The sequence below is a fragment of the Leptodactylus fuscus genome, chromosome 11, assembly GCF_031893055.1.
Source record: "Leptodactylus fuscus isolate aLepFus1 chromosome 11, aLepFus1.hap2, whole genome shotgun sequence".
NCBI lineage: Eukaryota > Metazoa > Chordata > Amphibia > Anura > Leptodactylidae > Leptodactylus > Leptodactylus fuscus.
The window spans coordinates 81674373-81697945 of NC_134275.1; the positions used below are offsets into that span (position 1 = coordinate 81674373).

At 47.0% G+C, this 23573-nt stretch overlaps 2 protein-coding genes across 2 annotated transcripts; one reads left to right on the forward strand and one right to left on the reverse strand.

Annotated features, from left to right (window-relative positions):
* Positions 1 to 1987: 1987 nt before the first annotated feature.
* Positions 1988 to 12109, forward strand: LOC142185325 (neural proliferation differentiation and control protein 1-like). Its single transcript, XM_075260683.1, has 9 exons — positions 1988 to 2287; positions 4915 to 5046; positions 6718 to 6807; positions 7708 to 7911; positions 8812 to 8878; positions 9180 to 9258; positions 11525 to 11595; positions 11678 to 11768; positions 11853 to 12109. Exons 1-9 carry the CDS (start codon positions 2239 to 2241, stop codon positions 11907 to 11909), a joined length of 840 nt encoding a protein of 279 aa, XP_075116784.1. The 5' UTR covers positions 1988 to 2238; the 3' UTR covers positions 11910 to 12109.
* Positions 12110 to 16830: 4721 nt separating this feature from the next.
* Positions 16831 to 22905, reverse strand: TCF19 (transcription factor 19). Its single transcript, XM_075259215.1, has 3 exons — positions 22629 to 22905; positions 17892 to 18468; positions 16831 to 17083 (listed from the first exon to the last, which is right to left on the reverse strand). The coding sequence occupies exons 1-3, from the start codon at positions 22903 to 22905 to the stop codon at positions 16861 to 16863; spliced, it is 1077 nt and encodes a 358-aa protein (XP_075115316.1). The 3' UTR covers positions 16831 to 16860.
* Between the last annotated feature and the right edge of the window lie 668 nt (positions 22906 to 23573).

The following is a 23573-nucleotide window of genomic DNA, read 5'->3' on the forward strand; positions in this document are numbered from 1 at the left end:
GTCAGTAACTTTTCATACAATTGAGTCTCATCTCATAGATGAAAATAATCCTGTATAATCCCTTTTTAAGGCAGTCTAGACTATTACGGGGGGGCTATTCCTCACAGGTCAGCTTCATGGCTGGGTGGTAAGGAACGCCCCCTCACAGTATAGTGCTACACACAGTACTGTCCGGAGGGGCATTCCCAGCTAGACTGTCAAGAACGCCCTTCTGACAGTGAAGAGCTATCAGTAACAGCACCGATAGCTCTTGCCCTGGGGCACATAACGGGAAAGCCAACAGTGCGCTGAATTCAGACTTTACGCAAAGCAAACATTGCAGTGTTGCCCTGTGAGTCACATAAAAGCCGAACCATGTTTAACGTTTTTGTGACTATACATAATGGTCGTGGACCCCTCCAAGGGAAAGAGTCGTAGAGAGACACAATAATCTTTGGTGATGGAAGTCACAGCCAAAGTCATTAGACCACTGCTAATACAACACCAGGACCCAACATGAGACCACTGAGGTTGCTTCAGTTCCGACCCAACCAGTGCAATGGGGATAGATATTGCTTTTTTCTTTTATTTTAGCTTACACCTTTAAGACAGAGACCATTACTAGTAAAGTAGAAGTTTTGTTTGACGTATATTGTAGCAACCTCATTATCGTCAGTGCAAACGAATATGTACAGAGCGTCCAGTCCATTTGGCGCCAGTCTACCTGGATCATAGAGCTGGGCTGACACTAGGTTAACACCTGTGACTGGGTTTACTTTCATTGGGTCCGTTTGGGGACTGGAAGAACAGAAACCTAAGATGCTTAAAAAGTGGTTACCTGCAGAAACCTGCGGACCCCATCAACTATAATGGGTTTCCACCCGAAAAATGTTGTATTATGCGGAGAGAAAAGTCCTGCTTGCATTTTCTAAGCGATTCAGGGATGGAAACCCTGAGTGGAATTCGGGCGCTGGTGTGAACCAACCTGACCTGTATATATATCGGTACCTTAGGAAACCGGAAGAAGAACTTTTGAAGGAATTGTTAGGGTAAGTTCAAGTTCACACGGTGATTTTTGGACCGGAACCTGAGGCGGAGGTCCAAAAGCCGGTTAGCCGTGACTGAAACCAGGTGCAATGCACTGGCATCCAGCTGTGCACTTCATTCCGGATTAGGCCCAATGATTGGGCCTAGTCCGGAGGAGGGAGTGTCTTCAGGCCGAGCACCTCGCTTCTTTTTTTCGGGAGCCTGAGCGGCTCCCATTGATTTCAATGAGAGCCGTCATTTTGGTCAGAATTTTGAAGCGGATACTGCCTCAAAATCCTGACCAAAAAACTATGTGTGAACTTACCCTAATGGTGAAAGGCGGAGTCATTTGTGCCAATGTTTCCATTAGTCTGGTCCGTTGTAGAAATGAAGAATTGGAAACCAGTCCAGGTGGATAACAACGGGTACGGACATGGATGGTGTTACTTTCGCACAGACATCCTTGGATGAAAAAGTCCGGCTTGTGGGACTTTGTCATCCGGGGCTTCTGATGGACTCTCTATGGAGGGAGCGTAGCATAATTCAGTGGTTACCCAGTTTTCCCATAGTCAAGTCTGAATAATTCCACCGCACGCAAGCGATATTTACCGTATTAAAGAAGAAGAGGCTTGTTAAGTGATTCAGTCCGTCTGTAAAGCAGAGCGGCGGGGTAGCCACAGGTCTGTATCCACTCTGCTGTATCCCGGCTCCCATTGGCCTGTCTCCTGGATGACACAAGGCTCTGCAAACAGACACACAGCCCCCTCCCACGCATCGCTCCATTCATAAAGAAATAGCAGTGCGCAGAGCCAGGGATACACAAACACTCCTCACCAGGACTCCAGAGAAAGAGCAGGGAGCCACAGAGCAAGGGAGGCAAAGAGGCATCAGCTCAGGAGTATGTCACTCGGAGAGAGACTTCTAGGAAGGTTGCAGTAAGAGACCGCTCGTATAAAACTAGCGTACTAACATCTGTATTACTTCCAGCGTACAATTAGCCCACTTTATGCAATGACATTTGCATATTAGCCCTTATAGTGCATGCAAACCTATTGGGTGCAGTACATCGCATGCAGCCTTGTTGCCCTGCAGACCGTCACCTGTTGCATGCTCCTATAGATTTGCTCCATGCAGTATACGGCTGGTCACCTCGTAGCGGTGGGGGCACTATAGATCTGCACTGCCATAGTGTATCGTCGAGAAGTCATCTTCATGTGTTAGTCTAAGGACAGGATGGTGATCGCAGGACTTCATGTTATTTTGCTCCTGGTCGCCGTCACAGGTAAGTCTTGCTTTTCTGCTTATCTTACCAGGGATTTGTGTTATTTTACCTGGGCGCTATCTCCTTTTTGCACCCCTCCTTTCCTCTTCTGACCTCACTAGCCATTTCCTGTATATAAGCGGTGATGCTGTTGCCAAGGAAATGCAAAAAACGTCATCCCCAGGCAGAATCTAATAAGTTAAAGTACATTACCTTCTGCTTAGTACGCCTGGAGTGACGCTATTCAGATGAAGGAAGTCGGGTTGTATTAGCAAGGGTCGATGAAAAAGCACCATGGAAACTGGAGACGATCTGCAATCCAGGGGTTGGTGCACTACATCTCCTAAAATGCAATGGTGCAAAAAGCTACAACATCAGCGTATAATAGATCTAAATATCAGAGCCCAACCATTGGAGGAGAGTAAACTTACTATGAATCCTTATTATGGACCTAGAGGTGCTGCATAGTCTATCGGCATGTTTCACGATGGCGGCCAGATAACATACTACATAAGGACCTTTGTTTGGGCATCACCCCACGTCGATTAGTATTAGGCACCCCCGTCCTTCCCCCCGTGTCCACATCCACACCTGGACTATTAATATTAGGCACCCTCCATGTCCACACCTGTGACGGGGAGCGTAAAGGCGGATTTTGGCACCGAGAGTGACGTGGCTCCCCGTCGCTGCCACGACTGTTGCGGCTTCCGACAGTCGTGGCTTCCCCCTCTGGAGCAGGCTCAAATGAATGGGCGTAGTCCAGAGGTTGCTGCCGCCTCAATGAGACGCGGATTCCGCCTGAAGAAAGAGCAGCTCGCTTCTTTTTTCCGTGAGCGGCATGTTGCTGACGGTCTCCATAGACCACCATTGTGAGGGGTCGGATTATGACGTGGATTACGCGCCATAATCTGCCCCCTCTGTGCCCGTGTGAACTATCCATGTGTCCACATCCACTCCTATGACTATTAGTTTTAGGCACTCTCGATGTGCGCACCCACATTTGTGACTATTAATACTAGGCACCTCCCCATGTCCACTCCTATTAGTATTAGCACCCCCGTGTTCACATTCACTCCCATGACTATTAGAATTAGGCATCTCCCCGTGTCCATGTCCACACTGGTGACCATTAGCATTAGGCATCACTCCCCATGTCCAGATTCAACCAGGCAGATTAGGTTTAGGTTGCATTTAGGAGAGGTACAATTAGTCCCTCTAACATGGCCCATGTTCCAATAAGAAATCTCGAGGCGGAGGATGTGGTCTGCTAGGCTCACACTAGTGTTTGGGTCCACATCACAACCTGATAGACGGAGACCCTATCTGCCTACAAAGTAGTTACCTGCAAGCCTATAGGCTATAATGGGGTCTGCCAGGTTTCCACCAGTTTTATACTAAAACCGTGCAGGACTTTTCTCTGCACCAATTGTAGGCAGAATCTGCAGCAGAGTCTCCAACACCAATGTGAATGCGGCCTTAGCTGTAACAAGCTGCAAGTGCCACACCCAGAACCAAGGCAGCACTACCTATTGGGTCCACATTAAGAAGGTGGGGGGCAACAAAAAGATCCTTATGAAATATAGTATTTTGTCACAACCCATATTTTACCCTAGAGGCAATGCTTCAAGATGGAATAACAATGCAATATGCCATGAACTATAACCTCTGTATCTTGGAGATGTTTTACAGACTAAGGGAGCCTTCACACGGAGTAAATGCGTGTGTACTTTTGCAAAATACACGTGTAAAAATAAGACTCCCATTGACTGCAATGATATTTTTTACATGTGTAAAAATACACCTGTAAAATGTCATTGAAGTCAATGGGAGTCTTATTTTTACATGTATATTTTGCAAAAATACACGCGTGTTTACACCTTGTGAAGGCTCCCTTACAGATGTGTGATACTGCTCCACTCGCACCTACTGTGCTTGAAGGACATTGGCAGATTTAACATGAAAACGTGCCAGAGTTCTCGCACAAATATTACATGCTTTGCACCATATTTCTCAGTTTCTGTGCCTTGTATGGTAGGTGGGTAGGTATGATAACTGGCCGAGGGGGTGCAGTTGGATGACGTGCAACTGGACACCACTGCGAGATTCTGTTCTGTTGTCACAGAGCAGGATAGGACATGCTCTATAATCATCGGAATGTAATGGAGCATCGAACACCTTCATTGGAACAGACTTGACCTGCACACTTGATCACATGTATGAAGATTTAGATTGCAAACCTTAGACAATATTAGTAAATCTGCAGCAATAGCGTGTCTTCAGATGTATAAGAGATGTGCAAGGGTCTGACACCCTGGCCCCTAGCTGATCAGCTGTTTGAAGAGGCTCCAGTCTCCACTTTTACAATCCTGTGGATCATGGCTATGACAAGTGACTCCATTTTCGCTATACTTGAGTCGATCAGTGTCATCCATGTCTGGTGTCATAGACACAGCATGCTCCTCTATAAGTCCGTAATACTTTACACTGCAGCTTTACCTGCTCTGGTTGTATACTGGGTATAAGCACAACCCCTTATACTGTATATGCACAGCAGGAAGACTGCACACTGAGTGCCGATCTATTACAGCAAGGACATAATGAGCATATAAAGTGATGGCTGTGATCTTATACGTTGCGTCTGCTTATAGTGCACGGGCGTTGTCTCTCCAACCTGGACTGTGTGATGAAGAACAGAGAAATGTGCCCTGCGGGCAGCCAGAAGTGCGGCCCCTGCATGCCCGGCTTTGAGGAGTCAAAATATGGAAAATGTGAATTCAAAGGTAATATTAGATTATATACACCATAGGAGGCAGCATGATATTACTTGTATTTTGGCCTATAGGGGGCAGTATAATACTATATTTTTGCTTCTTTGTTAACCTGGGTGTAACAACTAAAACCTAAGAGTATAACTAGTTATCTCTGTACAACGCAGGGTACAGAACAGGTTATGCACTTACTTCTCAGGGTAAGGGGTCTCGTTGCCCATGTCTTCACTCTATGGTATTTGAATCTCAGAGAGCACATGCCCCCCCCCCCCCCTTCATGTACACAGACCCCCTATAAAGCTATAGACCCCAGACCATACCCCATGTGGGCCGGTCCTTTTTCCTAGCTTTTAAGCAGTTATAGTCACTGAATTCAACTCTGTACCCAGCTGTATAGTAACGCCTGACACAGCGTAGCGGCCTCTCTGAACCTAATTTACAATGACCATCATGGACGTCACAGGCCTTTCTTGCAGCCTTTCATCCATTCCTCCATTTACCTCACAGCCCTGCATCCATTTACCTCCATTTACCTCACAGCCCTGCATCCATTTACCTCCATTTACCTCACAGCCCTGCATCCATTTCTCCATTTACCTCACAGCCCTGCATCCATTCCTCCATTTACCTCACGGCCCTGCATCCATACCTCCATTTACCTCACTGTCCCACATCCATACCTCCATTTACCTCACTGCCCTGCATCCATACCTCCATTTACCTCACTGTCCCACATCCATACCTCCATTTACCTCACAGCCCTGCATCCATTCCTCCATTTACCTCACTGCCCTGCATCCACTCCTCCATTTACCTCACGGCCCTGCATCCACACCTCCATTTACCTCACTGCCCTGCATCCATACCTCCATTTACCTCACAGCCCTGCATCCATACCTCCATTTACCTCACAGCCCTGCATCCATTCCTCCATTTACCTCACGGCCCTGCATCCATACCTCCATTTACCTCACGGCCCTGCATCCATACCTCCATTTAACTCACGGCCCTGCATCCACACCTCCATTTACCTCACTGTCCCACATCCATACCTCCATTTACCTCACTGCCCTGCATCCATACCTCCATTTACCTCACGGCCCTGCATCCATACCTCCATTTACCTCACGGCCCTGCATCCATACCTCCATTTACCTCACGGCCCTGCATCCACACCTCCATTTACCTCACTGTCCCACATCCATACCTCCATTTACCTCACGGCCCTGCATCCATTTCTCCATTTACCTCACTGTCCCACATCCATACCTCCATTTACCTCACGGCCCTGCATCCATTTCTCCATTTACCTCACTGTCCTGCACCCATACCTCCATTTACCTCACGGCCCTGCATCCATACCTCCATTTACCTCATGTCCCTTCATCCATTTACCTCACTGCCCTGCACCCATACCTCCATTTACCTCACGGCCCTGCATCCATACCTCCATTTACCTCATGTCCCTTCATCCATTTACCTCACTGCCCTGCATCCACATCTCCATTTACCTCACTGCCCTGCAGTTGAACATCGTGCATTACACATTATAGGTACATTACACATCACATCCAATCAACAGGGTGCATACGTGTTTAACCCCTTAGTATAACCTACACCCTTGATCTGTAAATTATACTAGAGTCGCTCAGTATTTGTGCATTTGATATATTTTTCTTCCAGTGAGCAGGAGGCTGGAGTTCATGGGGCCCGATTCCCTGATTGACTTTATCCAATACAGGATGAGCAAAGAACATAAAGTAAACCCAACAGGTCGGTATAAAGGAACCCTACTAAAGTGAACCTATTGTAATAATGTTCTTTGCCTAAATCAATTGTACACAAGTATACCACGGATGTATGTTCTTCACCAACCAGTTTTTTTGTTTTTTTACATTATTGTGTAGGGGACTGTTCGGCAAACATTTTTGTGCTATACATTATTAACTTATCTTCCCTCCCTTTGACAAACAACAGGCTCTAGAGTTCTCCCTAACAACGCTCAAAGCATTGCCAGGAAAAAATCTGTAGATAATGGGGCTGATTTTTGGTATTTTCCAATGAGATCTTCATTGCCCCTGTTCTGTCTGAGTCTGCACCTAAATTTATGATGATGTGTACACCTCACAATCCATCTGTGTGCCTAAACAGAAATCTAGAAGAGCGATCCTAGTGTCATATGAAAGCAGAAATATCACTTGTTATAACTTTACATGCAACATTTCATCTCAGCTTTCATTACATTACAATTGTTTGGGGTGGTGTAATCCAGGAGTGACCCTGTCAATTTTGGCAATAGGTACATCTGTTAATACTTGCGATACACAATGTCTATAGATTCTCCCTGGCAATGCTTAGTTAGAGTGTTGCTAGGGATAACTTTAGAGCCTGTTTTGTATTAAAAGGACATACAATAGGTTAATATACTATATTACAATATGTACACCAAAACACCCCCTACAAAAGGTAATAGGTTACCTTTGCTACCTGCCTAGGAATTCCTGTTAAAGTGCATTTTGGGAGGATTAGATAAAATCCATATAAAAGGGACAAAGTACAATCTCCTTACATATGATGACCACCACCCAATTCTTCCTGTCCAATGCATTCTTAGTTGTTTCTTCCATCTGTTTTTGGTCCTGCTCATATATCTTTGTTCACATTCTCTTGCAGCGTCCACTACCGCCGCCGCCGCCACCACCACCATTGCGGTTTCTTCCCCGTATCTTACATCCAATGGAGATAAACCTAAACTTCTCCACGGTAGCTCCGATGTCCGGGTCTCATCGCTACTCATCTCAACATTGCCTCCCCAAATGAAAGATCGTAAACTGGGCAGGAGGAGGAAGAGTGAGATGAACCAGACAATGTCGCTAAGTAATTACCACTCTACCTGGGTCTGTCACCCCAAAGAAGGCGGAGTCATGGGTAGACTTTCCTTCACATGGGGCAAGGGTTGAGTTTGCTGCCCTAAACTTGTACTGAAAAACACTAGTTAAGGCCTAGTGGCTTTGTGATACCTAGAACCCAGCTTTTTATCACACGGTAATACAAGATTGTGTAGGAAAGCTTTTCCATGATGAGATCTAGTCCTGGTCTTGGCACCAGATAGGCAATAGTATTATAGTGGTTGTACAGTGGTTGCTATTGTGTCAGGGAGTGTTTGGTTAACATTTTTGTAACCTATCTAACTTATTTTTACCGGTAATAGAAAACAGGCTCTAAAGTTCTCCGTAGCAAGCCTCTAACCGAGCTATTACCAGGGAATGTCCGTACACCGTTGCATCACCAGTATGTAGAGCTGTAGTATTTGCCAAAGGGGGAAAAGGTGAATTGAAATGGCTGTATCTCCAGTTTTATACCACCTAGAACAATGGTTCAGGTATTGCAAGAAAGCTGCACTTTCAACTAGGGATATCTCCGTTTTTCAGACAGAGTTTCACTCTTGTGCTTTCTTATAGCTTTGCTAGTGGAAACTTTACAGCCTGTTTTCTATTAAAAGGAAGTTAGATAGGTTAAGTAAGTATATTACAAAAACATTCACCAAACGCCTCTTGACACAATAACAAAATACCTTCAGCAAATATGGCTAAGCTGCAATACCAGATGCAGACTACAGTGGCTCTGTCTGTGGAAAAAAGGAGCCATATTTTAACCATATACCCCCTCCTTTGATAATTTGGGGAAAATGTTTCTAGCCAAATGTATCCATGGGTTTCCATAACATGACATTAAGCTCATTATTTCTATCACAATGTCTTGTATGTTCTGTTTTAGCGCTGATAGTCATCTGCAGCCTGACCGCGTTTTCGGGGGTACTTGTCGTGGCAATGTGCTGGTACAGGTAGGTAAGGCAAAAGTAAAATACTAAAATAGCAAATATTCACAATATTATATGTAACGTATTCAGAGAGTCGCAACATGTCAGGATCTCACTGTCCACGCCACGACCACGGATTCCAACCCAACAGTGAATCTCATAACTAATCTAACAGCATTATAGGCGTCTCTCATGTTGTCTGCATCAGACGCATCTGAATAAGGTCTTAAATAAAAGCATCGAATCTGCTTGTTCTGCAGTTATATCGTATCTATGGCTATGTTTAGGGATTTTATATACCGTGTATATTACTCTTTTTATTCAGGTTGCAAAAAGAAGTGCGGCTGGCACAAGAGATGGCATATACAGCATATAAGGGCAGCAGGCAGCACCCATGCCAGAGGGTAAGTCATAGCTCAGACTGCTTATATGGTGCTGCTGTAGTGAGGTCTTTCTCAGACTGTCAATATTGCATCCACAAATCCAGTCCGACAGTGGACAGGACCGTACAATGTAGCAGTGGCATCCGATTCACTTCAATAAGAGCAGAACTCCATCTGGTCATATACCATGTATCCGCCTTCAGCCAGACCTCCTAATGGCCGTATACCATGTATACACCTTCAGCCAGACCTCCTAATGGTCATATACCATGTATACACCTTCAGCCAGACCTCCTAATGGCCGTATACCATGTATACGCCTTCAGCCAGACCTCCTAATGGCTGTATACCATGTATCCACTATCAGCAAGACCTCCTAATGGCCGTATATATGTATCCTCCTTCAGTAGGACCTCCTAATGGCCGTATACATGTATCCGCCTTCAGCCAGACCTCCTAATGGCCGTATACCATGTATACACCTTCAGTAAGGCCTCCTAATGGCCGTATACCATGTATCCACCTTCAGTCAGACCTCCTAGTGGCCGTATACCATGTATACGCCTTGAGCCAGACCTCCTAATGGCCGTATACCATGTATACACCTTCAGCCAGACCTCCTAATGGCCGTATACCATGTATACACCTTCAGCCAGACCTCCTAATGGCCGTATACCATGTATACACCTTCAGCCAGACCTCCTAATGGCCGTATACCATGTATACACCTTCAGTAAGGCCTCCTAATGGCCGTATACCATGTATCCACCTTCAGTCAGACCTCCTAGTGGCCGTATACCATGTATACGCCTTGAGCCAGACCTCCTAATGGCCGTATACCATGTATACACCTTCAGCCAGACCTCCTAATGGCTTTATACCATGTATACACCTTCAGCCAGACCTCCTAATGGCTTTATACCATGTATACACCTTCAGCCAGACCTCCTAATGGCCGTATACCATGTATACGCCTTCAGCCAGACCTCCTAATGGCTTTATACCATGTATACACCTTCAGCCAGACCTCCTAATGGCCGTATACCATGTATACGCCTTCAGCCAGACCTCCTAATGGCCGTATACCATGTATACACCTTCAGCCAGACCTCCTAATGGCCGTATACCATGTATACACCTTCAGCCAGACCTCCTAATGGCCGTATACCATGTATACACCTTCAGCCAGACCTCCTAATGGCCGTATACCATGTATACGCCTTCAGTAAGACCTCCTAATGGCCGTATACCATGTATACGCCTTCAGCCAGACCTCCTAATGGCTTTATACCATGTATACACCTTCAGCCAGACCTCCTAATGGCCGTATACCATGTATACGCCTTGAGCCAGACCTCCTAATGGCCGTATACCATGTATACACCTTCAGCCAGACCTCCTAATGGCCGTATACCATGTATACACCTTCAGCCAGACCTCCTAATGGCCGTATACCATGTATACACCTTCAGCCAGACCTCCTAATGGCCGTATACCATGTATACACCTTCAGTAAGGCCTCCTAATGGCCGTATACCATGTATCCACCTTCAGTCAGACCTCCTAGTGGCCGTATACCATGTATACGCCTTGAGCCAGACCTCCTAATGGCCGTATACCATGTATACGCCTTGAGCCAGACCTCCTAATGGCCGTATACCATGTATACACCTTCAGCCAGACCTCCTAATGGCTTTATACCATGTATACACCTTCAGCCAGACCTCCTAATGGCCGTATACCATGTATACGCCTTCAGCCAGACCTCCTAATGGCTTTATACCATGTATACACCTTCAGCCAGACCTCCTAATGGCCGTATACCATGTATACGCCTTCAGCCAGACCTCCTAATGGCCGTATACCATGTATACACCTTCAGCCAGACCTCCTAATGGCTTTATACCATGTATACACCTTCAGCCAGACCTCCTAATGGCCGTATACCATGTATACGCCTTGAGCCAGACCTCCTAATGGCCGTATACCATGTATACACCTTCAGCCAGACCTCCTAATGGCTTTATACCATGTATACACCTTCAGCCAGACCTCCTAATGGCCGTATACCATGTATACGCCTTCAGCCAGACCTCCTAATGGCCGTATACCATGTATACGCCTTCAGCCAGACCTCCTAATGGATGTACAAGTCAGATTTACCCGCTCTAATGTAAATCTGAATTGTCTGGATCCTTCTGGACCTTTGTGTTACGCTACAACCTTGGCCATTGTTGTGTATAAAGAGTTACCGGACCAACCATTTTGCCTCATGTCTTCCCTACAGTCGGCGGATCAGATGTCTCATTATATGCAACATTACAGCGCTCAGAAGAAACACTTCCAGGCAAAGGAGAGGTAAGAAGCAGAGTGTGAACGGTTCCCAGTCTCTGGCCCACTTCTGCTTCATTGTCTTCTTCTTCTACCTCCCATTACACAGCTCAGAAAAGAAGCCTTGCCAGCAGCTATCCACCGACTCGGAGGCAGATGGTGATGAATTCGCCATCTATGAGTGTCCTGGACTCGCCCCGGTACGTAAAGCGGAGTAACTTTCCATAAAAACCACCGCTATCCTCACACCTCCATACACTGACGCGTCTATTCTTCCTCCATAGACAGGAGAGATGGAAATCCACAATCCCTTGTTTGACCCGTCACGGACCAAGCAGTGAGAGCGAACCAGGTGGACATCATGTATCCTATAGGCGACATTTATAAAGTGTATCTGCAAGTGTTCCCCGACTGCGTGCATTAAACTCTCAGTATAGTGGACATGTAGTGATTTCCATACCCCGGCCTTGTCGATCCTGCACAAGCTTTTCCTCAGTCACCGCTTGAACTTCCTCAATATAACTTAATATAATCTAATAATCTCTGGTATAATCTAATCTTCTGTAATGACTTTATTGCACCGAGTGCAAGGAGCGGCACGTGTAACATATTAGATACGGACATTTACAAAGGCAAAACTTCTGCCATGGTCCCCAAATGTTACTGAAATCGTGCAGAAGATGGCAATGATCTGCAGATAAATCTCATGTGTACGGTCAGCTTGAAGGGAACCCAAAGGAGTTTATGGACTGCACAGAGAGGAGTCCGACCGGACCCACTGGACTCTTCTCTAGGGGTTTTTTAGGGCACAGCTGGTTTTGCAGCAGGCCTACACAGGACTCCCAGTCCATAAGGATCTATGGGTGGTTTAGTATCACATATCCACCTGACAGGTTCCCTTTAAGATCCTGGCAAAGGGCTAAATTTCCGTTGGGAAGCCAAAGGTCCCCTACTGGAGAAATATAGTATTACAGGGTGGCCACCGAGATGAGCCGTACTTTATTACAGAGATGATGGTAGGGCGGCACGTCAGTCCACTATGGTTAGGGCAGAGTAAGATCCATCTCCTAGATAATCCTTTCATATAGTAGCAATGGCGTGGAATTTATTAGTATAAAAATGGCAGTCCAATAATAGACGTCGTGTAATGTTCTGGTCTAATGTCTCTGATGCAGACAATGTCAAATAATAAAGGGGGCGAACGCCAGAGTAGGGCTAGCTAGTAGCCAAGTGGACCCGTGTCTAATGCTGGGAAGAAGCAGGAACGATTTAAGGATCCTGGGCCGTGATGGTCGGCACACCATGTTATATCCGTATGCGGTGCTGTGTGAAGGTTGGAGACATTAAACCGAAACTTTACACAACCTCCATGCTGTTGGATTGCTGTTTATTATGGAAATAGGTGCCGCTTGTTCTGCCACAGAAAGAGGGATCAGACCGGGGGACCTCAGACCTTTAGGGTATGTTCACACGGGGTATTTTGGACCAGAACCTGAGGCTGAAGCCCAAAATACGGGTAGCCGCGACTGGATGCCGGGACAGTGCACCGGCATCCAGTCTCGCACTCTGCTCCGGATTAGGCCCAAATAAATGGGCTTAGTTGGGAGGAGGGAGCGTCTTCAGGTGGATGTCATGAGGCGAATCGGCCTGAAGAATGAGCAACTCGTTTCTTTTTCTTTCTGGCTCCCAGAAAAAAGAACTGACCGGCTCCCATTGATTTCAATGGGAGCTGTCTTTTTTTTGGTCAGGATTTTGAGGCTGATACGGCCTCAAAATCCTGACCAAAAAAAACCCACGTGAACTTACCCTTACACATTGCAGTTAGACAAATGTGGCTGTTTACGTGAAAAGGGCCCAGATCGTCGATACTAATTATAGAGAAAATAGTCCAAAACATATTTGGGTAAAAAAAATCACAATTTTGTTTTATGCAAAAATTTTATTTAAAAATATGTCAATTGTGCTTTCAATAAAAAATTTTTTTGCTGTTTTGGACAATGTTACACCATAACCGTTACAATGATACCAAGAACTCCATATCGACAGTGTGGGCCCTTTTCACATAAACAGCCACAAATATTCCCATCACAAGAGCCAATAGAGAAGAACGGCATTTAGAAGACCTGCAATAAACACAACCAGTCTTAGTAAATAGTGCTTGGCATTTATTGCAATGTATAGGAAGGGAATCCCTCACCCAAAATAGGGAACATACTGTATATTAATCCGAGCAGGAATTACAGACATTCAACCCCCTGAACAAGACACAAAGGGGAGGGGGTGTAGGATCTGCTTAAACATATAACCTTCTTTACAATCTGCTCCTTATTCTTCATCTACACTGCCGAGATCTCAATACTGGAGATGTTCATTAAACTGCACAGGTAAAACCAATAATGTACATATCATACTAAGGCCCAGTAGGCTATACGCTGCTCGCCAGTATCTGCAGAGCTCCCCCATACATAGTGTTTGCTGGATTTCCCCGCACCGTGCTACAGGAGAACACTATGGGGCTACCCCACAGGAAGTATTCACAAGTGACTGCCCAAACCTACCGCCATACTAAATATCATGGTGGCCTCCATCCAGGTCAGGTTTATTATATCCATCTAAAATCTTTATTAAAAGCCCTTTGGATAGATTAGCGTCACCCGAATCACATGCAATTTTTTCCAAATGAATCAGTGTCTCCATTTCTGATGTCTCTGGAGCAACAAAGGCTCCAAAGAGCCAAGTGGCCACGCCCTCATTACTCCAAAGAGCTTATTTGCATATTGACAACAAACAGCAATATCAAGGCACCGAGGTTGCGATTCGTGAGGGTAAAACACCATTTGATTTAGGCGACTCAAACTTATCTTCAAGGCCGGGATGATATGCTGGATGACAGGATCCCTTTAATGAATGAGTGTCTTGGCCAGAAGGCGACCCTGCTGACCCAAACCAACAACACCATAGTGATTTCTGCTGAGGATTATTTGGTCATAAAAATGCAGCCATCACGTTTATCACGAACTTGCCGTATAGCCATAATATACATGACATGAGTTAAAATTGACCTTCTTGCTGGCTTGGATCCCACCCTGGCTCACATGTTCAGAACCAAACCCTGACCCCTGGGTGCTCCACTACACTCCCTCCTCTCCTGATTTCACATGTAGGTAGTTACCTGCACTATGGGGGATAGCTGCCTATAATAAAGCGAACCCCCATAGTGATCAGGAGCGACTCAGGGACACGGGGGACAGAACCCTCCCCTCTAGTGCAGGGGTAGGGAACCTTTGGCTCTCCAGCTGCTTGTGAAACTACAACTCCAAGCATGCTCCATTCACTTCCATGGGAGTTCCCAGAACAGCAGAGCCAGTATGCATGCTGGGATTTTTAGTTTTGCAACAGCTGGAGAACCATACGTTCCCTACCCCTGGTCTAGTGTGAAGAAACTGCTGGAGGAAAGAAGGTAAATGTAACTCTCCAGACAATCCCTTTAAAAGAAAAATATTCTTACCATTTACAAAATTAAAATCCGTTCACTGCCTGCAGCTTGCCAACGCTTCCTTCGGAGTAGCCACAAGGGGGAGCTCCGGCTTATTCATCATCACTTAGTGCCTCGTGTGCTGGTCGTTAATAGGTTAACCCCACACCTCGTGTCATCCAACTTACTTACAGGGGTCGGGGAAATCTGTTATTTCTTGCAATATAAGACGACAGCGCCGTCTTGGTGCAGGTCTGGCCAATTTCCAGGAGCCAGTCTGCCTGTTCACCCTCATCCATCATGAACATTTGCTACTGTTAGAGGAGTCCACTCCTAAATCCCAAGGATCCGATCCCTTCCTTGCTACTTACAGACGCCCACATTCTGTAGAAAAGATTTTTGCAACCATCGGTTTAGTGTTAAGTGTCACTTAGAAGTGAGAAATATATTCAATGCCTTGCGGGTGCCCCGAAGGAGACTGCAGGGTGTCAAACTGGGGAGGAATGGGCGATGTCTCTACCCATAGAAGAGATGATAAATACCTGATCTGCGGGGGCCTGAACACAGAGCCCCAGGGGGAGGGGTCCATAAAATAGGGGGAGGGGTCTTTAGACTCCGCTGCACATTCAGTGTGATTGGTGTTAGACAGCGCTTCCATTCACTTCTATAGGACCACCAGGGATAGGTGAAGTGCAGCACTTGGCTGTCTCTGGGGCTTCCAATACTAAATGCACTGTGTGTGGCTTTAGGAAAAAGGATCCTCCATTCTCAGGATCGACGGCGAGTCTCAATGGTCAGACCCCGACAATCAGGTATTTCTCTTCTATCCTATGGCTAGAGAATAAATACGTTTTGTGGCAAAACCTAGAAACCCCCGTCATTCTCTGGGAATGCAGCTATGCTGAATGTAAGCATGCCCCATGCTAAATTTGGACGCTCCCATTGAAATGGATGCAAGCACAGATACATGCCATCCATGAAGCTCACCCTGGCCCTCTGCAAACAACTGATCAAACAGGGTGCCACGCATTATAGCTATAGCCTAACAGGGCTCATTACTGTCCACCCAACATGCCATTCAGTGTTTGACGCCCCCATGGAGATGTGACCGCCGCTGATCTAACAGCTGATAAAATCTAGACAGTCCCTACCTAGGACAGAATGGCTCCTGGGTGCGATATAAGGCCTCATGCCTAAAAATTAGCACAGCCAATGTGGCAAGACTGCACATAACCAACCAGACATTCAGGAACCCCAGACATCTTACCTGTGCCAGTTCTTACATGACACCTCTTTAGGTCCAGTCCTGTACAGAACATTGCACTTTCATGTATTGTCAGCTTAGATAGAACCTTAGGAATCTCTATTGAGTGGTAAAATAGACCTGTTGATTTGTTTCCCTGCCCATGTCAAACCAGAGGAGCTGTACAAAGTAAGAAAATCTCATTAAAAAGTCTTTGTTGCAGATCTGTCCGGTATTCGAAGCCTTGTATGTGTTCGGTGGGTTGTAGGGTGCAAGAGGATCGCCTGGACTTGGCCCAGGAAACGGGTTAAATAATGAAGGGAATTGAGTGTAAGATACAATAAGGTCCCTATAGTGCACGTCTAAAACCTGCATAGACAGATCTGACAGCCTGAGGAGTCTAATGCCTTGAAGGATGCACAAAACCGTTGAGACGTCTCAGGTTGTAATGTGCGATCTGCTGCAGCCAAGATAAACCGCAGCTCAAGTAATACGCGGAAAAGATGGAAAAAATTTGGGAAAACAGAGGTGGAAATAAAGAGAGGACGAGAGATGAGGTGTTCACAAGGCCGGGTCACGTGCAGCCACAATGGAAGTCTGTGTCTTGCAGGGAAGTCAGGCTGCGCCCAATGCACACAACGTGATACCAGGAATCACAGCGATCACATTGTACCCAGCTGACCGTGTCTTCTTGTGGGAGGCGGCAGGATCGCCAGGCGCAAGGCTCTGCACTGGAGATAGTCTGGGCCACAACCAACGGAGGAGCCGGGTTCTTTCTTGGCCGACCACGAGGCTTCCTGCAAAAGGAACGAAGTGACATGAGGGAATAGAACTAACCTAAGAGTCCTGTCAGGAGTCGCTCTGCTTTATACTTGCTCCAAATCATATCCCCAAAGAGAGAAGCTGACATATATATCACACAGCTCAGCTTCTCTCCCTCTACTATTTCCTATTCTTAAGATAAGTTCACACAGGGTTTTTTGGACCAGAACTTGAGGCGGAGGCCACCTCAGGTTCTGGTCCAAAATACGAGTAGCTGCAACTGGGTGCCAATGCAGTGCACCGGTATCCAGTCACGCACGCCGCTTCGGATTAGGCCCAAATGAATGAGCCTAGTCGGGAGGGAGTACGGCTGTGGACTGCAGACTATAACTTCGGACCAGTACATGTATATTTTTGGGCAGACTGACTTCATCAGCTGGTTAGTAAGTGAAGCTCCTAAGTACAATACAGGTAGTAAGTCGGGGTCAGCACAGAGTGTGATGTGAAATGTAGAAGTGATCTGGCTAAGCAATGTCGTCACAAAGCCCCCGGCACGTTTGCAATGAAGACCTGAATACGAAGATGTATACCCAACTTCAGTGCTGACGGTCACTTTAATTTTGTATGTGTAAGATTTCCTGATACCTTGGGGAAGGAGGGGGAATTAATCACGGGACAAGATGGGGCATAGGGGGCTCGACTTCCAATACCTATTCTACATAGGAGAGAAGTTATTTATCTAAGGTTGGAGACATCACTTACACGTTAGTCCTGACGCAGATACTGAGGACATGTTTAGAGGCTATATCATGCTGACAGTTCCCTTTAAATCAAACTCCTCACCTTCCCGTTTCCAGCTGCTGGGCAACCCTTTTCTCATCTTCCTTCCGCCTTCCTTTTTTCCTTTTCCTCTTCCCGTTTTCTTCCACCTGCCTGTCCTCCTCATCTTCATCCAATTCACACAGGACCTTGTGTTGCGCTTTCCTGCGGCTGCTCCTCCTCTCCAGACCCGTACGAGACGGCAGCGGTAGATCAGGAGTAGGGGGCTTTGCCAATTCCACTATCCCTCCCATCAGTCCACCACTGTGCATCCTCTCACGCTTCATCTTGCTAATACTTCCAATGGAGTTTAGGATGACCGTGGCTCCAGTTGTGTAATGCGGAGACACTCCACGTTCCCCCCCTAGACTTCGCGTTCCAACTACAGGGGTGAAACCGAGGGAGGCGGTCTGGGCACGCGGTGATGTGATGGCGCTGAAGTCCAAAGGTCGAACACGAACACGCTGGAAGAGGAAGTAAGTGTCGGGAGATGCAGAAGGAGAGGATGATGAAGTGGGGCCCACTTGGAAGCAAAGAAGGTCTCCATCGGACAACTCTATTCTCTGGCCACGGGGAAGCTGAACCTCATTAATATATATACCTAGAATGAAAATAGAGAGCAATTGGTAAATGTACAAAGTTTGGTACAAAATATAAAGTCTGGATTGAAGAATTTTTATTTATTATAGCGTCAACATATTCTTGCTTGAAACCGTGGAGGTTGGGCGTTACTGTGCAGGGTAGAGCATTACAGAGAAGTGGCGCAACTCGGGAGAAGTCTTGGAGATTATAATAGAGGATTGGGTGATAGAACAGAGAGAGGAGGTGTATGAATGTGCAGAATCACGGAAAGCCTTGTGGAGGAGGGTGATCGGTTTATATCGTATTCTATAGTGCAAGGATACTCAATCAGCAGATCACAGATGATACCTATCCTGACCCTTGCCTCCTGCCAATATCAGTATGACAGAGCGGGAGAAACTTTCATCTCCCTGCCGTCACCCCCCAAGCCCTGATCCCTTGTGCTAGTGGCAATAAGGATCGGTAATCATCTCTGCAGCCTGCGCAGGCAACAGGGACAATGGCCGCTTGGTTTAAGGGATCACAGTTTGGAATAAGGAATGATACTGTGAGGAGGCGCAATCATGGGGCATTAAACTTTGTGGGGGCAGTAATGTCCCTTTAATGCCCCCTACCGTATAATGTTCCTTTGTGCCCCCACCAACTGTATAAAGCTCCTTTGTGCCTCCACCCACAGTATAACGCCACATGCGTGTCATCAAAATTATGTGCGATTTTAAGTGTGAAAGTGGAAAATCTGCACCGGAATTCATTAGCAGTAAAGTCAATGAGAAATTCTTGTTCTTATGCAAATGTGGATTTTTCTTCTGTGCAGGAAATTGGCCTATGGTGTAGATTTTAAAATCTGCATCAGAGTGTATGAAAATCTGCACGGATTTCTGTCCATATTCATGCTGATTTTGGTGCATGTCAATCCTGAGGGTGTGCATGTACCCTTAAGACCGCTACATAGAAATGGATTATGTCCAAGAAAACCTCCAGGTAGGTGAGAATAGGACAATAGTTATCTAATATCCTAGGTCACCTCGCCAAAGATAGAGAATCAAGAAAAGATCCAAGAATTGATGTAACTGACTGGTGCAGAGAGGGGAATGTTGGGAATAATATATCAGACCAGCCCCACATAGGGCACATTCTAGTGGCTGCATTCATAATCTATATACTTGTATTGGGAGCCCTGTATATCCAGCAACTGGTGTACGAGTACATTTTACAGTCACTGCAAAGTGGCTGGGATTCTAGCGACCTGTTAGAATTGACATGACAGGCCGCGGTGTTGGTAATCGCAGCAGGTCACGTATAACTACAGAACTGCAGGCGGTTTCCCTATAGCTATAATGGAAGGAGAACGTCTGCACAGGAAACTTCTGCGGGCTTTCTGTGAAAAGTGCTGAGGGAAAAACCATGATGCAGTTTTTCCCACAGCACATTTTTGCAGTGGTCTGCTATTTGGGGCCTTAGGCCTAATTCTCACAGGGCAAGGGGGGGCGTATTTTGGTCCTGATTTTGATGCAGGAAGCCGCGGCAGAACAGGACCAAAATTCGCCTGCTGCGACTTCTGACAGTTGCAGCGCTCCGGTCCGCAGTAGGCCCAAATGAATGGGCTGGAGTGTGCTGCTGTGAGGCGGACGCCGGGGCTGAATCAGCCTGAAGAAAGTGCAGCTCGCAACGTGCTGCTCACGGAAAAACGTAAGCTAGCGGTCTACACAGACCTCTATTGTGAAGGGGCTGATTATGACGTGGATTCAACACCAAAATCCACCCCCTCTTGCCCAGTGTGAACGGGGCCTTAGCATAAAGGGTGTCCTATATTTCAGAAGACTGTCACCTATGCTGCAGAAATAAACATATATACCTACAGAATGCAGGGGTTGCAGATATAACGGTAGCTAAGTAGGATGACTCTAAGGGTCTGTTCACACAGAGGTTTTTGGCAGCGGATCCTGACGCGGAATCTGCTGCCAAAAACGTTTCCCATTGACTTCTATGGGAGCTGCTCACTTTATTCTGCTAACTAGTAGCGGGAAAAAAGAAGCAAGTTGACCCTTCTTGGCATGGATGCCGCAGCTGACTCAGCCGTGGTGCAAGACTCCCTCTCGATTAGGCCCATTCATTTGGCATAACACGATGGGGTGCTGGTGCACTGCATATCGTCACAGATAGATGTGTGGCACGTTTACATGCGGAAGCCATTTTCTGCCGTGTGAACATACCCTAAGGCTACACAGTGAGGGAGCCTTCACATGGAGTAAACGCGCGTGTATTTTTGCAAAATACACGTGTAAAAACAAGACTCCCATTGACTTCAGTGACATTTTACAGGCGTATTTTTACACGTGTAAAAAATATCATTGAAGTCAATGGGAGTCTTATTTTTACACGCATATTTTGCAAAAATACACGCACGTTTACTCCGTGTGAAGGCTCCCTAACTCTGGTTGGACAGAATGAATATTCTAATGCAATATTTTGATGTTAATGAAGCGGTGGGGCAAGGTCAGGGCTCCATTCACTTCTGTAGAAAAGCCAGAGATCGCCATGCCAATTGTTAGACAGTAGAGATGAGCGAGTACTGTTGGGATCAGCCGATCCAAACAGCACGCTCGCATAGAAATGAATGGACGTAGCCGGCACGCGGGGGGTTAAGCGGCCGGCCGACGTCAAAGCGGAAGTACCAGGTGCATCCATTCATTTCTATGGAGCGTGCTGTTCGGATCGGCTGATCCCAACAGTACTCGCTCATCTCTATTAGACAGAAGTGAATAGAGCGATGACCAAGCACGGGCACCACAGCCTCATTTACATGGAGCACTTGGGGGACTCTTTCTTGTGATTCCTGGGACTCCCAGTCATCAGATATTTAAGTCATCCGTACACCACTAAAAAGCTGAAACCTCTTCTTACCGACTCCTCCATACAAGTCTGTGTTCAGCTATCCTCTGCATAGGGAATAAATGTCAGTAACAGAAAAACCCTTTAAGGCCGAGCCCCCACGGGCCGTAAACGCCACGATTTGCACGCAGCAGGAAAAAAATCGCAGCGTTATACAGTACTTGCGAATCCCATGCCCACTTTGCGTTTAAAACCGCAGCGCGGATATGATGCGATTTCCAAAACCGTCACGGTTTTGAAAATCGCAGCATGTCAATTATATCTACGGAAACGCCGGCGGCTTTCCCATAGATATAATTGTAACAGAAAGTCAGCGGAGGAAAACTCTGCAAACTTACTGTTCAAAGCGCTGCGTTTACAGCCCGTAGGAGGTTATGTTCACACGTAAAAAATATTCTGTGGATTTTACATCTGGATAGAAAAAAATTGCTACAAAAGACACCAACAAACCTCCTCTCCTGCAAAAGGAGATTTAGGCGGGATACATTTTACGTCCCCAAGGACACAGGGGAATCCGGAGCAGAAAATCCAGTCGTGGATCAGCCCTTCATTTCCCAGCTTAAATCTGGACAAGAGATCAGGAGTCGGTGCATCCTCTATAATGCCGGGAGTCTCAGCACCCAGTACTGTATATAGTACGAGCGGTAAATCGGGAGGAGGCCGGGACTCTCTGCACCAAACATCAGTCTGGGAAATGTGGCCAATGAACAGATCTAGTTATCCAGTCCAGAATCCTCGTGTTTATGGGACCTTAAGGAGGTTTCCCCACAAAAATGGTCCTAGAAGTTGGGGATGCATCCGTCTCTATAAGGACCCCCCCTAGAATCATACTGGACCACAACCCCACTTACAGCGCAGTCCTCAATGAGCAAGCTTTATGGATATTGCTAGACCATGAAGGACTGACTACACTGCCAGCGAGGTCGGGGTCAGGTAAGAGCCGGGGGTTGATGACGTTCATTTCTGGGACCTGCACCCATCAGGCTTTTATCCTGTGGATCTGCCATAGAAGTCATTAGCGGCGAAAAACCCCTTTAAGCCTGAATGAGTCCTGCAGAAACCCCCCCCAAAAACCTTGATTCTGGGGGTCTTTCTGCTGCGGCAGCTTTCCTATAAAATGCAGATGGTCCCGGGCAGATCAGACCACCAAGTCCTCAGGAACTGATAGTATGACGGACACGGGAGGACACACCTTGTGGTCACTGACCGCACCTGAGGACTGGGTGGACTGAAACGCAGCGACAGACACGGACGGACGGACAGACACACAGACATGCAGATAGTCACCACAGTTGGAGCAGCTCTCCAGTTTCACCCGCCAGTCTCCGTTGGTCTCTCGCTCTGCGTGGATTTCCGCGTGGACCTGAGGTTTCCCGGGAAGAGGAACATCACACATGTCTGGCCGAGCTCCGAGCCTGTAGACGCACCTGGAGGAGTCCGGCAGGAAGGTGTAGAGGTCCTGGGAGGGGGCACCGGGCGAGGACGTCGGGATCACCCCAAGGTCGGAGCCCATCCGAAGCAGCTGGAAACAGGGCTGCACCATGGACGCATCTGACCCCACCATGGCGGCTAGAATCCTGACCCACAAATTACCGTCTACCGCAGTGATGACCTTTAACCTTACACCCTAAGACCATAACCCACTAAGATGGCTGCCTGCAACCTTTGGGGTTCCCAGGTCACAAAGGTCAAACCAGACCCTCAGAACAGCATCTTGACCTCCCCCCTCAATTTAGAAAGAACCCCAAAATACAGAGTAGGCGTGGCTTGTACCTCTGCTTACGTCAGCGTATCTAGCTAGCTAGACCTCCAATTTAGGAACCGACCCCCTCTCCAGGACTCCAGGTCACTACACTATACCCAGCAGGGGGTTGGAAGAAGATGCTACAGGTGAAGAGACCCCCGACTGTGACGTCACAGAGCTCACGGAACCAGCGCCGCCGCTCACTAGCGCCGGGAGAACGGCGGGAAAGCCAGAGGAAAGAAGCGCGCCTTTGAAATTTGGCGCGTTTTCCCAGCGTGTGACACGCCCACTGCCTGTGACCACGCCCACCGCGCAGCTGTCTTCTCACACAGATTCTCCCGCGATCAAGAAACCCCGCCCCTCGACCTGTGATTGGTTTCCGTAGGCTCGCCTCTCAGATACACAGCCAATTGTGGCAAGCCATACCGCGTATCAGTTGCAGTTGGTGATTGGTGGATGGCGATCTAACCACGCCCTCTTTTTTTGAC